The sequence below is a fragment of the Triplophysa rosa genome, linkage group LG16 (genome assembly GCF_024868665.1).
Source record: "Triplophysa rosa linkage group LG16, Trosa_1v2, whole genome shotgun sequence".
NCBI lineage: Eukaryota > Metazoa > Chordata > Actinopteri > Cypriniformes > Nemacheilidae > Triplophysa > Triplophysa rosa.
The window spans coordinates 13,988,541-14,004,251 of NC_079905.1; the positions used below are offsets into that span (position 1 = coordinate 13,988,541).

At 37.7% G+C, this 15,711-nt stretch overlaps 3 protein-coding genes across 3 annotated transcripts; 1 reads left to right on the plus strand and 2 right to left on the minus strand.

Moving 5' to 3' along the window:
• Positions 1 to 1,354: 1,354 nt before the first annotated feature.
• rpl30 (ribosomal protein L30) lies at positions 1,355 to 3,297 on the minus strand. Its single transcript, XM_057354877.1, has 5 exons — positions 3,205 to 3,297; positions 3,039 to 3,087; positions 2,101 to 2,246; positions 1,864 to 1,994; positions 1,355 to 1,664 (listed from the first exon to the last, which is right to left on the minus strand). The coding sequence occupies exons 1-5, from the start codon at positions 3,282 to 3,284 to the stop codon at positions 1,612 to 1,614; spliced, it is 459 nt and encodes a 152-aa protein (XP_057210860.1). The 5' UTR covers positions 3,285 to 3,297; the 3' UTR covers positions 1,355 to 1,611.
• An 853-nt stretch (positions 3,298 to 4,150) lies between these two features.
• Positions 4,151 to 10,613, plus strand: si:dkey-284p5.3 (uncharacterized protein LOC557830 homolog). The gene is made up of 5 exons (XM_057354847.1): positions 4,151 to 4,606; positions 6,140 to 6,388; positions 9,049 to 9,099; positions 10,202 to 10,237; positions 10,337 to 10,613. The coding sequence occupies exons 1-5, from the start codon at positions 4,528 to 4,530 to the stop codon at positions 10,354 to 10,356; spliced, it is 435 nt and encodes a 144-aa protein (XP_057210830.1). The 5' UTR covers positions 4,151 to 4,527; the 3' UTR covers positions 10,357 to 10,613.
• Positions 10,614 to 10,777: 164 nt separating this feature from the next.
• rida (reactive intermediate imine deaminase A homolog) lies at positions 10,778 to 14,990 on the minus strand. Its single transcript, XM_057354848.1, has 6 exons — positions 14,799 to 14,990; positions 13,413 to 13,518; positions 13,254 to 13,308; positions 13,108 to 13,176; positions 11,323 to 11,378; positions 10,778 to 11,249 (listed from the first exon to the last, which is right to left on the minus strand). The coding sequence occupies exons 1-6, from the start codon at positions 14,861 to 14,863 to the stop codon at positions 11,190 to 11,192; spliced, it is 411 nt and encodes a 136-aa protein (XP_057210831.1). The 5' UTR covers positions 14,864 to 14,990; the 3' UTR covers positions 10,778 to 11,189.
• Between the last annotated feature and the right edge of the window lie 721 nt (positions 14,991 to 15,711).

Genomic DNA, 15,711 nt, shown 5'->3' on the forward strand with positions numbered 1-15,711 from the left:
TTTGTTAAAAATGTCTTTTTTTTCAGTTAAAAGTGATTATATTTATCTGTGTGGGTATTTAAGAATTAGACTTCAGAGCTGAGCACACTTGACTGAGGAAACTAGGGCAGTCATTCCGTGAGGACGGCGTTTGATGTTTTTCTCATGCTCAAGCTCTTTAGTGCTGTCTGACATTTATTTCTCTGTCTCAAAGTCTTTAGGGAAAAAATGCTTTTGTAGATTTGTATTTTCAATGCTCCAGCCTCATCTTACAATATTTGTATTATTTTATAGAATAAAAATAGGCTGAAGTCCAAAACTACTTCAATGTTTTCCATTTATAATACAGAGGTATGCAATACATTAAAACATAAATATTTGCTTGTGTCCCTTCAAAATTTCTATCTTCTGTCTCAGTAATTTTATATTCTTTCTAAAACCCACTCTTGGAGATCTGCAGATCACTCAGGGACTCAACTTGGCCTCAGCTGTATTTGGGATTGTTGCTCAGCAGTTATTCTGCTTTACTAATACTGATGTAGAGCAGTGGATCAACACCAACCCACTCACAATTTTAACCCAATAAACCATTCTAGTTATTGGTCTAGCTAGAAAGATGTATATTTGTCATAATAACCGAACACTAAGAAATATCTTGATTTGTAGTCGTTTTATTGCTTGTTTTCTTCAAATTTAATTTGAAAATCATCCCGGTTAAGAAACATTGCTGTAAAGGGTATAGATTTGCAGCATTATATACGTTGTTTTCAATTTTTGTTCAGTATTACTTGCTCACAATATATTGTTTGTATATTATCCAATATAATTTTTTGGTCGAGTCAAACATGCAATTACATTTATAACACTTAAGTGTTTCTAGAACCAAGCCATTGAAGGTACAAAGTGGTCAAGATCAAAGTTAACAAGTTAACCATGTTGACAGGCTGTTTCTCTTCAAGGAGAATGAAAACAATTCAATACACCTTTGGATTAACAGAACCTGCTGGATCCAGTTAGGTAAAAAGTAGAGTTTGCATTAATGCTGTAACCAATTATTCTATTATTGCTGTGTGATTCATGGTTTATTGTTCTCATTTTATTGCCAAGACACTGACAAACTCTAAAGACACCCATGACAACCATTTAGACGTTATCACTGGTTCATTTTAATGGGTCTGAATTCAGTTGTCAAATAATGCTTGGCTCCTTTATGCATTTTCCCTTAAAACATAGTTACATGCCTTAATTTCCAATAATCCTGGGTAACAGCAAGGTGAGCATAACCCCTTCAAAGACTGTGCCCTCTAGTGTTGTTTTGACTAATACTGTTTGTGCTTTAGTTAACTAGACAACAAACATTCCAGAGAGCACATCAGACACTTCAAAAACAGTGTGTGCTTTAATAAACAAAACCATAAATAGCTGCAGTACAGCAACTAAACGGTAAGACTGATCAATAATCAAACAGAAATCTAAATAATTAACATCAGATGGAAAATACAAGTGCTGTCTTTTATCATAACAATTTTATGCATTAATGAATTGAACCACATAGGAAGAGAAAGAAACGAACAAAATCACATTGACCATTTTAGCCAACTTTATTTGTAATAATATCTGGTGGAAATGGCTCTACTTCTCCCCCTGCGGCTGGTCTGGCATGCTTCTGATGATGTCAGAATCGCCTATAAACAAAAAGACATTATTTATCATGTAAATCCTTACCACATCTAACACATCTGTAAGATACACTAGATTCCAACATTTGAACCCCAAATCCTATCAGCACTATTTTAAATAACATTTACATTATAGTCCAGAAATAAGTTATAAGATCAAAAGATAGCTCTTCTAACAGAATATAACTGATGCATGAATACATACCAGGGTCAATGATCGCCAATGTGCACACCCTGTAGTATTTTCCACAGGCTGTACCAAGCTCAATATTGTTTCCACTATAATGATGGACTCCGGTTTTGGCCAACATAGCGTAGTACTCGATCTCAGATTTCCTGGGAAAATGATCACACATTTAGTCAATAAATGATCGTCAATGTCATTTCGGAACAACTTTAATTAGGTTGTCTATAAAGACAATGACAGGCAAACGGTGAATACCTCAGAGCGGGGCAGTTGTTGGCCAGGATTACAAGCTTGGCTTTGCCTTGGCGAATCATCTTCTGAGACTGTTTGTAACCAAGAACGTATTTACCGCTCTTCATTACGAGCTGCAGTCTGGAGTTGATGGACTCCAAGGACTTTTTCTGTAAATATGTAGGAATGAGACAAAATCATTAATACACAAATACAACGCAGGAATAAAGTCCTCAGTATCCAAACGGCACAAAATACAACTTTCGGACATTTCAAGCATATTAAATATTAAGATTATTTTTTTGAACATCTGCATACAATGGAAACGTGATAACCAAACTAATGTCCAGCAAAATCTTGCTTAATGAACAGTAATTTACTGGCAGTTAAACTTTAGCTATTCTAACTATTGAAACACTTCAATAAAGCCCAGCTTGGTCAAATGTATGCGCCGTTTTATTTCAAGCATCACGTCTGTCACATAGACTATAAGTAGTTTAATAAAGTATTTTAATCGTACTGTAATTCTGTTTTATACGCACTTATGCTACATTTATTGCTAAAAGGCTATGGTATCTTTAGCTCTCCAAAATAAGAGTTTTATCAAAAAGACCTGCTTTACGTTCCACAACACGTCTGAAACCACTTTAAATTAATCCATAATGTGCAGACATTACGATAGAAATTCAGTTACTCTGAAGCAGAAAACTGTCAAGCTGTTTCATTGCTCAACTAGCACGCATTCAACACACAATCCCTCCACAACGTCAAACAGATGTAAACATTTTAAGAAAACGCCTAACACAGATGTAAACATGTTAAGAAAACGCCTATCGACACTTCATCTGTATACGTTTAATATCACATATCAGCGTATGTGCATTAAATAATCACTTTTCATCATGCGGCCTGTATTGAGCATCCACGTGAAGCTCAGGCACGCGCAGCTGCGCTCAACTCACCGCTTTCTTTGCAGCCACCATTGTTCCTGTATAGTCCGATCTGGCCAACCTATACACAGTTAAAGCGGTAAATTAAGATCCGCGCATTCAAAATTATACGTTTATATTGCGCATATGAGCATTAAGATTGGGTATTTTTAATCATTTATACTAGAGCGAATCTCACCTCCTGATCACACCAAGATGGCCTCGTAGGAAAAGGACTTCCCAGCGTGCACCGCGCGCGTAACACTCGTGCGCTAGCATCGCGAGATCTTGCGGTTCTCGTGGCTCTCTAAACGTGCGTTGGAACTTTGAAGTAAATTACAAATTAAAGGCCATTTCGAACAAAAACAGCCACGGCAACTAACCTGTAAATTTGTTTAAAATAGAAATGGATTAAAAGCATGTTAAGTATGTTTAAATAACTACACTCGGGAAAAAAAACGGAAAACCAATGTCCGTAACATTGCGATACAGGAAAAATAAATTTATATTCTATTCATTTAATAAATGATTAAATATTTATGGTAAATGGTTGAAAATGACCCAGCTGTAGTTGTTTAAAGGGATAGTTCACACAAAAATGAAAATTATGTCATCACTTCGAATTGTTCCAAATCTTTATAAATGTATTTGTTCTGATGAACACAGAGAAAGATATTTGGATAATAATGCTTATAACCAAACAGATCTCGCCCCCCATTGACTAGTAGGAAAAAATATATTGGTAGTCAAAAGTGCCCCAGAACTGTTTGCTTTCCTACATTCTTTAAAATGTCTAATTTTGAGTTCGACAGAACAAAAAAAATGATAAAGTAATTTTTCCTACAATGGAGTCAATGGGGGGGGGGGGGGGGGCGAGATTAGTTTGGTTATAAACATTCTAACAAATAACAAATATCTTTCTCTGTGTTAATCAGAACAAAGACATTTAAACTGACAACTCGATAGGTGAGTAAATGATGACAGAATTTTCATTGTTGACTGAACTATCCCTTTAATTTAGGCTGGTCTAGTACTGCAAAATAGATCCACCTGTCGCCTGCAGGTGTCGCCAAAGTCACAAAGCGCCACCATTTATATATTTGACTTCATTAATTAATTTAAGTTCAATTCAATGTTGAGCGTCATGAAAACGGATCCTATTTATTTGCGTCTAGTTCATTATAGAAGTTTCCATCCAAAAATCAAGAATTTATCAAGTAGACATATTGAACGAAAACCGGATACTCAATATAAACTCACTTTAATCGGAAAGAGAGAAAAAAGAGGTCGCAACCATTTTAGCATTGCAAATTGAACTGCGAGTACGAAAGGTACTGCGAATTAGGGCAGGTTTGCATAGGACCGCCGCTCATATACACCCAAATAAAGCGCGCGTTACCTGCTGATGGATGAATGAGTGTCTCTGTCAAGCGCTCGTGGCTTGATTAGAAGCGTCTCGTGCATTTGATGTGCGCTGTAACACTCAAGACAGTGTGTTTGACTTATTACTGGAACAGACACAATGGGATGCACGTCCAGCACTCAGACCACAGCTCAAGACACAACACGACCCAGCACCAAACGAGATGGAGGTACAGATGGTAAGTTCGCGTTTTAAATTTCCTTTGTTAAAAAAACTTGTTAATTTGCTACGTAAACAATTTTAGTTTAGGATTGTACGCTGTTGCGTAATGATCGTGTGATTTCTTATTAAAACACAAATGCATTCTAGATTCTTAGAGTACGCTTGTGATTAGTTACTTTTGGGATCTTGGGTCACCCTAACTTGAAACTGAACCCGGACCTTTGTGTAATGCACCCAGATCTTCATCCATTATGCTGTCATCAGCCCATGGGGTTTTGTTCTACTTGACTTCAGGGTCTTTTATAGAGAGACCTATAGTATTAATCACAATGAAAGTCACCCAGGGTTAAATGACGTCCACCATAAACTGGCATTTATGGTTGCACATTTGTGTGAATTCTTTGACCATCAGTGGAGGTCCACCCCACACCTTGTTCCTTCAAGTGTGGTGATGCATGTCAACCTCTTAAATGGGGATGTGTATATATTAGGACGTGAGAAGAAGGTTTCATGCAAATAATGTGGATACTTTAGACCACAGTCTAGGCTAGATCTGATGTCATGATGTTAGACGTTCTGTTAGTTTGGATATTTTAATACATCCATTTATTTCATAAGAGGAATGTGCTGTATACAGTTATGAAGGAATTTGTTATCATTAATCCAGGATGTTAATGTTTCCCTTTCAGTTTCATATAATTATTAACAGTATAGTTTTAGTACTTTAAGGCTATTGTGAATTGACTGTAAACCAAACTTTAGTTTTGCTGTTTGTGTTCAATTTAAAGTAGATCTGACAGACCGATCACCAAATCAGATTCAAATAAAAGATATGCAAACCGTCTGCAAAAGCATGCAGCTGACGCGACTGGCACGTCTTCTTTAAAAACATTGGAAAATCCACAATCGGAGGTTTATTTAGATGCCTTGAGCTGTTTTTTTCTCGAGAACTTAATGTGGTGACTCATATGTGGAATATTCCTGGCAAACATTAAAGGCACCAAAACAAGAGAAATACAATCGCAATTGGTGTTTACATTGTGACAGGTGCTCAGAGAACCGCAGGGCTAAACACTGTTCATTTCAAGGCAAAACAATAAAAAGCTCTAAATTTGATATAAATACAGTTTTAATTAACATAAATTTACGATAAAACATATTTGTGGGGACTCAATTTCCTTAAATCACCCATCTAATGATTTTGTTCTGAATTGGAATTTTAAGAAATTTAAAAGAATGCGAGTCAAAAGATTTAGTTGTAGTAATACAAAATGTTTTTTACATTTGCTGTGCTCATCTTAAAGGAAAACCTGTGGGAAGGATTTAAATATAGTAAAAAATGTTTTAAACAGAGCTGTGGGTTACACGTATTGGTAGCTGAAAGCATTATCCAACACCCCCAAGTATTTGCATGATACTTTAACCACATTTGTCCAAATTCCATTGTATTAAATGACCAACCCATCTCCCGCCCCACCAGGGATCCAAAACATGAGGAATATAACATTAGATTACATACTTATATGACACTTATGTTTTAATCTCTTAGAGACGGGTAATGAAAACGGTGGTCCCGCAGCAGACAGTGAGACAATTCCAGACCAGTCACAGGCTGAAGAATCTCCACAGACTACAAATGAAGCTGCAGAGGAAGCACAGAGCCCCCCAGCAGTGGATGAGACCGTCACACCTGACGCTGCTGAATCTGTAGAAGCTACCCCTGACCAGCCTGAAGAAGCACAAACCAACCCTTCCACCACAGCTGAAAGCAATGGAGAACCTGCACCAGCACAAAGTGGTACGTTTACATTTTTCTCAAGACAACCTGATGTTGTTGATGGTGCCTGTGTATTACAGCAGTTAGTGAACACATTTTCAGTGAGTCAAAGTAATCCTCAAGATCAAGGTACATTGTACCTCCCGTACCGTGCCTGTGCATGCAAATAGCTTGGGCACTTTCAAGGAGCATATCTGTGGATGCAAATATCTCACACGTTGTCTTTGCTACTGGAAAGCCTATATATAGTCATGATTCCTGAAATGAATACTCATGATAAATACACTGCTCAAAGAAATGAAGGGAACACTTCATCATCACAGCTCAACACCAAGTCTGTTAACCTTCAGGAATATCAATCAACCCGGTAAGGAAGCATAAGTAATTGTGAACCATTTTTACTTGTTTTGGTGCAAATAAAAGTGACAACAGGTACACTGGAGGGGCAACAGCAAGGGTGGTCTGGGGAGGACCATCATCAGGGGGGTCTCACAGACCTCCACGTGCTATGAAGTGTCGGGATGAAATCCTCAGATCTATTGTCAGATCTTATGCTGGTGCATGATAATGCCCGGCCTCATGTGACCAGAGTCTGTAGGCAGTTTCTGGACGATGAAGGCATTGATGCCATTGACTGGCCCTCACGTTCCCCAAACCTAAATCCAGTTGAGAACCTCTGGGATCTCATGTATCCGAAGCCGTCAAGTAGCACCGTAGACTGTCCAGGAGCTCACTTATGCTCTGATCCAAGTCTGGGAGATCCCCGGGACACCATCTGCCATCTCACCAGGAGTATGCTCAGACATTGTTGGGAGGTGTGGGGCCATGAACATTACTGACTAACATTATGAGTTACTGTGAGGAAATTCAAATAAGTTGAATGAGCCAGTATTTTCATTTTTTTTGCCGTGATTTTACCGTAATTGCGGCCCTGAATGCGTTTATGATTTTGGCTTTCATTGACCATTGTCACATTATTTTGTTCTCACAACATTGTGCAAAGGGTATAAGTGAAGGGTTTTAACCTGGATATTTCGTTCATTGTGTGATTTAGGTGTTCTTTGAGCAGTGTATAAAAGTGTATCTGAAACATCAAAGCATAGTTAGACAAGTTTTACTCATATTAAACTTTACACTTTAATACAAAAAGTGGTGATAGAATTCCTTAGTATCCTCTCCATTAGCCAGAAGTACAATGCTGGTCCGTTCTCCATTCCAGCACGTAACAGTTCTTGCACCTGTTGCTCAGTGATAACATGACTTTGGCTATGGAGTCACAGCTGTGGTGTGAGGTTCCAATTCTGATGACGGATTCATTTTGTGTATTATGAATATGCAATCAATGATGTAAATAGGCATTTAAAGCTCTTTCGATTTCTGTGACATGTCTGGAACTTGCCGAGGGCTATAGCATGCTTCAATGCCAACATTTCAAATGTAAATGACAGTGGATCCCCTAATGCAAATATTTTGGGCACAACGTGGACAAATGGGAGGATTTGTCGAACACATAGTGACTAATCTCAGAACACAATGCAAACAAGAACACAACAGGAAATAATACTTAATTTCTATTGGTGAACCAGCCACAGGAGGACACGGCAACTGATTTTATTGTTGCTCTGGGACAGCCAGACAAGAATTAGGCTGCAAACAATAAATACAGTAAATGTACTATCAAACTGAAAACACAGTATATATGACACTTCAACAGTTGTTCCAAGATTACGGAATGGATTATACATAAATTGTTGCTAAATTTACTCTACTTTTTTTCTATAGCCACAAAAGGAGAGGGTAGGGTGTTAATGCTGCTGTTTACAGTGAAAGTGAATGGTGAACAGAAAGTATCATGAGCTAAAATTTCGAACCTTCTGATAGGATAACGACATTCGAAAATTGAGAAAGGAATTAAAAATGATTATTTACTAAAAATCATCTGCCAAAGCTCTTCAATTTAAATTTGATGTTTCTACTATGCCCAAACATGTTGGGCATCGTGATCCGTTATAAGAACCTATGCTTTAGGCATCATTGATAACAAACCTGGTCGTATTTAAATATCAGGAAATATGTACCAAACAGCGTAATTAAATAACAGAATTCAATTTTTGGTTCAACCAATTAACTAAAGGACATTGCACATTGAGTCTGAAATTTGCGTCCGAAATTTCCGCATGTTAAAAAATAAATACAACCTCGCGTTGTGTCAATCACATTTACACACTGCCTCCGATATTTTCGTCTGTCATAAAAAAATTCGGACCGGGTTCGATTTTCGGCATTTTGAGAGATGTTTTGACAATTCAGAGACACCGTACAAAAAAAAACACGTAACGCATACGAAAATTTCGGACTGTATGTGCAAAGACCTTAACCCTTTAATAACGTGCTTGCTTCTCTGATTGTTATTCTGACAGGTTTGTGTCTTTTAGTTGGCAGTTTGTTGCTTTATGGCCCAAATCAAAAGAGGCCACTACCACTTCCTTATTATGATATTCTGGTCAATATATATGGCTTGTTTATATAAATTTGATTACTTGAAGTAATGCTCATCCCTTCCCAACCAGATGCAAAATGATATGTCTATGTACTATGCTATATGTTCTAGTCTCCAACTCTATGTAATAATAATAATAACAACAGTGATGCTTAATTTAACTGATTCTCTGTGTCCCCAGAAAACACAACTGAGGAGCAGAAGGATTCCTCTCCTCCAGAGGAAGCAGCTGGTAAGTAATAATGACAAACCTAAAAAGGACAAACATAAAAAACTAAGAAAAGAAAAGATAATGAAGAGCACAGCCTCTGATTTTAAGTTTGAAGGAAAAACTCAAGATTTACACAAGGATCACAAATTGAGTTCTAAGCTAAAGTCCGAGTGAAATAAAGAAAAAGTGTTTTTGTCAATAGCTTACCAATGTGGGTCATTCTCGTTTTAAAATTCATGTGTCCTCACAGTCTTCTGTTAAAATCTGAAAATGCACTTTCGCCCTCTAGTGACTAGCCATCTCAAATGATGTAAATTAGATGGCTTGGGCGGAGCATCCATTAACTCCTCCCCTTCAACTGTCAGTCTGCTGCCTTTTCCATTTCAAAATGCAACAGCTGTTTTTATTCAGCCAATCAATTCGCAGTGAAAAATACAAGCCATGCCCACTGTTTTCTCATTTGAGTTTCACTCAGAAATGCTTCAGAATATGCAATGGTTGTTTGCTTGTTGCTTTATTTTGTATAAATATTTAAGTTTAGACTCGGGGGTGAAGCCCCGAATGCTTTCAGTAAAGCCCTGAATTTTTTTATTAGCATACCATGCCGTCACATTTCAGATCTTTTGTGCGCACAGTTTGGTTATTTTAAATGTAGATGCTAGTCAAGTGTGCTCAAATAGAAAGCAAAGCGGTCGTGGCGCACGTTCGACACGTTTTTTTTCAAGCATGTTGTTGCTGAAAATCCATCCTTTGCTGGAACCTACACATCTTCACCGAGGGGATGGCACATGGTTGCTTAGCAGCGGCAGACACCACGATAGCGCAAGCTTTCAAGCGTTTAAAAAAATGAGAAAGTGTGGCGGCTCACGTTTTACAAACGTTTTTAGATGAGAAATGTATATTCTAACTAATAAATGGACGTCTCTGGGCTAAGCCCCGGATATCCACTCACCCTATAACCAGCCCTGGGACTTGTACGTTAAAGTGTGGTTTAGAAAAGTCCCAAACCTGTCAACAAACTACACAGGACGAGTGACGCACTAAATAAAATACTTTGGGTTAAGGGTTTGTTAAGATCCAAAATCATGCATATAAATGATTCAATGATCCTCTATTTCCACAGAAAACACAACCGAATCTCCGCCGGAGGAAGCTCCTGGTAAGTGGGATATGATGCAAGACGAACCTACATGATCCGGAATCTCCTGACAAAATACACATTCTATGCTGTTTTCTTAAACAACTCATCTTTTTTCAGCCTCTACTGAAGAAAGTTAAGTCTGAATGGATTGCCACAGCTCCTGCAGAACCCAGATTAGGAACACTCATAAAACCAGGACTTTCAAGTACAACATGTTAAGTTAGTGTATAATTATTTATTGCTTGCTTATTGCCAAGACATAGACCAGCTGGTCTATGAAGTCTCTGTGCCTGTCTTTATACAGTATATATATATATACATTTAGAGAGAATGAAAATACCCCACACCAAGTATAGTTAAATACATTAGAAGTGCTTTAACTATAGATTTTCTATGCGTACCTCTCTTACATGGCTTTACCTCTGCAAAGAAATGCAAGAAGCCAAACAGTGTATATAAACTGATCGATGTATGTTATTATATGATGTAACAAATTTCTGTGATTACTGAAATCTCTGACCTTTATATTGAAAGGAAAGACTCATATGGAAAACAGGCCTTTATTTTGTTTACTTGTAGAATGTTAAAACTTTCTTGTAACAAACATGACAGTCGATAGAACTGAACTGAAAATTATGAAATGTTTTTGGTGTGGTTAAGTCTGATGTGATAAAGTTGTATTTGTAAGAGATTAAAATTCAAATTGAAGTTCAAATTCAGAAATGGTGATATTCTAGATTGCATGACTATGACAGCTAAACATTAAATTCACTTTGTTATCTAGGATGATATCTATGTCATATTTATAAGACCACTGGAATATTACACCTTTTTATTCTTGATTCCTGCTTGTATTCAAGCACAAACACGTAGTAAGAGCTTTTAGGTGTAGTTTCTGTTCTAATTTGTTTTATGGTTTGTCTCCATTAAGCTATATTTACAGTTTGTGCTGTATGCTGTGGTCAGATAGTCAGGAGGAATCAGTGATGGGTCCCAACACAGCGACTGCTTCAATCTCAACAAGTCCACTCTGTAAAAGATACAGTCCATTTTAATAATTAGTTTGTTTCAATGATCTAAAAAAATCTTTACTTTGTACTTACTCGGGGCAGGGCGGCTACTTGATAGGCAGCTCTGGCTGGGAAATTGCGGCTAAAAACTAGAAAAAATATAGTAACGGATGGAGAAAGTGAACATAGATGTTAATACTGAAAAGTATTTTATATCAACTCGCTTTATAACCAGATTTATTTACCTGATACAAAGTATAATATACATTCAGGTATTAAAGGGGTCATATGGCGCGAATACGTGTTTTTCTGTGTCTTTGGTGTGTTATAAGTTGCCCATGCATGTATTAGATACGTAAAATTGCAAAAATGAAAGTGTTTGAGTGGTTAAGATATTATAATTCACAAATCTTACTTAATATAATGGTCTGACTTATAACTTCGCAGTAAAATTGCACAAATGAAAGTGTGGGAACAAAAGATGCATTCTATCTAAAAGCGAATGCTCACCCAGACCTGCCTGAAACGCCTCGTGTAACCACACCCCCACAAATCTACATCAGTTGGTGGTATGATTTGACTAAGACCGCCCAAATGTATACACAAGTAAGGTGGGCGTACCTGTCAGTACAATTGCTTTGGAACCTGATGTTCCCAATATGGTAAGAGGCGTTACATTTCCGTCACACGCTTGCAGTATTTGACCAATCACTACGCACTGGTGAACTGGCCAATCATAGCACACCTTGCTTTTCAGAACGATGAGCTTTGTAAAAAATTGTGCGTTTCAGAGAGGCGGGGCAAAGAGGAGATACAAACATGCACGGTATGTGGAAAATACAGCATTTTTGAACCTTAAATCGTGTATACACATTGCATTACATCTAAAACAAACAATAATATTTGTTTTAGCCGTGTCATATGACCCCTTTAATATTCAGCTGCTGTATTGATTTTTTTTGTTAGTTACGTTTACAAATTTAATCTGCAAATGTAGTGAATATACCACCTATTCTCTGCAAAGGGAAGCTGAGAAAGAAACATGCATGTTGTGAGATTCATATCCTAACAGAAAAGTTAACCTCCAATCAAAATCTGTCATTTACTCATCCTTCAAATTCCTATTCCTATAATTCCTGTCCCTGTGTAAATGTAATCCATTAGTAGGTTGATTTCCATGGAAAGTACAAACAAGCCTCTGTCAGAACATGTCTCTGTTTGTTTGAGCATCCTGACCAGTCTGCCATAACAACATCGGCTCAACCAATAGAGCGAGTTTGTCTGATCAGACATTAAAAGTCAACTTTACAAACATAGAGGCAAAACAGCCTGTTATGCCCACATGGCTTTACATTATTCATACAGCATTACAGAATACATGATCCTTTTAATTCTTACTCTAGGTTTGTATGTCACATCATTGAAAGCCGTGTGTGGTAGGAGGCAGTGATGATGGGCTGTCTGCCAGGAGAGGAGTCTTATCGTTTCACAGAACTGTACTGTATCTATTTACATGCAGATCAGTGTAGGATTACCCTTCTGCATTGTAGTAAAGAGGAAATACCCAGTGCTCCATAGAAGCACCATTGTGTAACATTTGCATTATCCAAAAGTGCTCTACAAGAAGGAAATGCATAGGTTTGTCCATTTAAAATATATAAATATATACCAACCGGAGTTATTTCTGAGCCAGACTGAATTGCAAAGGCCAAAATGTATTATCATAACTATGTAAATCATGTCAAACTTTCTATTACCAAGAGCTTATCTATAAAGAAAATGTAACACCTGTGGTGAATTATGTCACCATGAGGCTAAACTGAAAACTAAATACTACATACTAGATCCAATCACATGATTTTTACAGTCTTTACTCACACTGCTTGTAAACATCATTGACACTATTGAAGTCATTCATGTCTGCCAGCAGAACCGTTGTCTTCACAACTGAAAAAGAAGAGACTTTATAAATGTTATGACACAAACCTTTCAAAAGCACAAAAGAAAGTGAAAAGATGACATACCATTTTCATATCCACATCCTGCAGCTTTTAGAATCTCCCCCATGTTAATAAGTGCCTTTAAAATTATTAAAAAAAACATGAAACCCGCACTGGAAAGGGCGAAAAGACAAAACATTCATATAAAGGGCACGGTGCTTGTTTGTTACTTGTTTGTCTCACCTGTTTGGTCTGGGCCTGTACCCCTCCTGTCACCAGCTGCCCTGATGCTACATCCATGCCCAGCTGTCCTGAGATATACATTGTGCGATCCACCACCACAGCCTGGCTGAATGGAATAACAACAGGAGTTATGTTTACGTATATTTTAACCCTAGACTGTGGAGGATTGGAACAATTGGGGGATAGTACAAGATTTGAAAATCATTCCCTTTAATGTAAATGTGGATATTTAGGGGAGAAGTAGAGATGTTTCAAAATCTCGCCATATTTGCCCTACCCTGCCATCTGCTGGAAGAATCAGTACACTACAGGTACTATCACTTTAAGCCTTGCTTTAGACAGATTACAGTTTTTGGGTATTAAATCTTTTCATGGTCTTGGTTACAGTCATGACACTAAGTCCAAATTTCACAAGACCAAGACCTTGTTAATATATGTCTGATTCAGGATCAGTTCACAAATAGTTATGTAATCTGCAATCATTTATAAGTGGCAAAGTGTGCCAACACAACAGTAAAAAATGTATTTAGCTCATACTAAATTGTATTGAAGCTTATCGCAAGCACTTGACCAAAAGTGACTGTTGAACTCTGGTCAAGGCAATGTAATTCAGACCTCAAATTGGCTATTGGCTGAAACATAAACTCCCCCTGATGTAACCACATGAGTCCCAACAAAATATATCATATATTATAAAAACAAGCCCTTAAATAGGACGTAAATGATTTTATGTGAACACAAAAGAAGATATTTTGAAGAATGTTGATTGACTTGCACTGGTTTTGTGTCTTTACAATAGAAGTGAATGGGAACCGCCCTTGTTCAGTTACCAACATTCTTCAAAATATCTTATTTTGTGTTCTGCAGAAGAAAGAAAGTCATACAGGTTTGAAATGACAAGAGCGTGAGTAAATGATGACAGAATTTTAATTTTTGGGTGAACTATCCCTTTAACTATACCTGCATCAGATTGTGAAATAAATCACAATTTTACATTTTAAAATGTACCAAAGCTCCTCAGTTCTAACGAAGTCGACTGAGAACAATCCTACCTGTATATGCCCTGTCTGATAGGGGCTTTGGGTGTATAAGGGATCTTTCTTTGAATAGAAGTCATCGCGTTCAAGTAACTTACAAGAGAAGGGAACAAATCAAAGTTTCTAATCTCACTACCACTGTGCTAAACGACGACACGCCCAGAACAAACATTCACTGAATTGTTAAACCCACATCATGTCTCATGTCGAGTTGTTAAATACATTTAACGGGACTGGTCGGCCTTTATGCAAAGATCATATCTTTCCATATGTCCTTAATATGCTACAGCATATCACGTGTGCACCTGACGTTCACAAACATCGCTTGACAGCGTGCAGACTCGCTCACCTGTAGGGTCCGATCGCACCTGGAGCAGCTGCTGTGTGAATGATCTTTCTGATAATCGCAGACATCTCTCATATAAAACTCAAATCTCTAACGTTACCAAAAGCAAGCAAATCGCAACAATCCAGCGCACGCTTCGAGCAGAGCTGAGCACAGAGGGAAAGTAAGTTTATAGCACATCTACTAGGCGTTTTACGCTTTCCATAGATAAATAACTAGATGCCGCATTCAAGCGCTCCAGGTACGTAGACGTGTCATCCATTTTGGAAGGGTCCACTTACGTCACTCACAGTTGACTAGAACGCACCGACACTGCGCTGCGCAGCTATGGCTGTTAAAACCACGGGGATTTAAATTCTCGAAAATGGGATAACCTTTCGTTGTTGTCATATGTTAGTGTAGCAGATATAATGTTTGAGTTTACACAAAAAATATGTTTTCATAATCATACACACTTGATTTTGAATGTTAACGGACCGGCTCGCACCGTTTCAATATGGCGGACGACCTACGGCCCATAGAAACAGCTTCTAATTCGGCATCTAGTTATTTATATCTACGACGCCTTCTACCATAACTATCTGCGTACAGTGGCGTTCTTAATTTAACCACCACGCAAACCACGCAAATGCGTAGGACCTCGCAAGCTTGGGGGCCCCCTAGTGGCTACAAGCGGTAAATCATTTGACGCTTGATTGAGACACTCAGATATACGCAATGAAGCGCACGTATCAAAGCGGTGCTCAGAAACGAAAGAAAGCAAAATAAAATAAATCAAATACCAATTTTACGAATATAGCAAAACAATGCTATGAAAAGAAGCATGGAAAGAAGAATCTTGCACCTTTTACTTTCTTATACTGTAGCTAAAAGCATTTATTATTGTAATATGTATTATAAAATAATTATATATGTA

What these genes read in the sequence shown, in the direction of transcription:
- rpl30 (XM_057354877.1), bottom strand. Translation starts at nt 3,284, where the DNA reads ATGCTAGCGCACGAGTGTTACGCGCGCGGTGCACGCTGGGAAGTCCTT. An exon ending in CATCTTGGTGTGATCAGGAG is followed by an intron (nt 3,088 to 3,204) that starts GTGAGATTCGCT and finishes AACTGTGTATAG; the next exon opens with GTTGGCCAGATCGGACTATA. An exon ending in ATTGGCGATCATTGACCCTG is followed by an intron (nt 1,665 to 1,863) that starts GTATGTATTCAT and finishes TTTTGTTTATAG; the next exon opens with GCGATTCTGACATCATCAGA.
- si:dkey-284p5.3 (XM_057354847.1), top strand. Translation starts at nt 4,528, where the DNA reads ATGGGATGCACGTCCAGCACTCAGACCACAGCTCAAGACACAACACGA. An exon ending in ACGAGATGGAGGTACAGATG is followed by an intron (nt 4,607 to 6,139) that starts GTAAGTTCGCGT and finishes TTAATCTCTTAG; the next exon opens with AGACGGGTAATGAAAACGGT. An exon ending in TCCTCCAGAGGAAGCAGCTG is followed by an intron (nt 9,100 to 10,201) that starts GTAAGTAATAAT and finishes CTATTTCCACAG; the next exon opens with AAAACACAACCGAATCTCCG.
- rida (XM_057354848.1), bottom strand. Translation starts at nt 14,863, where the DNA reads ATGTCTGCGATTATCAGAAAGATCATTCACACAGCAGCTGCTCCAGGT. An exon ending in TACAGGCCCAGACCAAACAG is followed by an intron (nt 13,309 to 13,412) that starts GTGAGACAAACA and finishes ATAATTTTAAAG; the next exon opens with GCACTTATTAACATGGGGGA. An exon ending in CAATGATGTTTACAAGCAGT is followed by an intron (nt 11,379 to 13,107) that starts GTGAGTAAAGAC and finishes TATTTTTTCTAG; the next exon opens with TTTTTAGCCGCAATTTCCCA.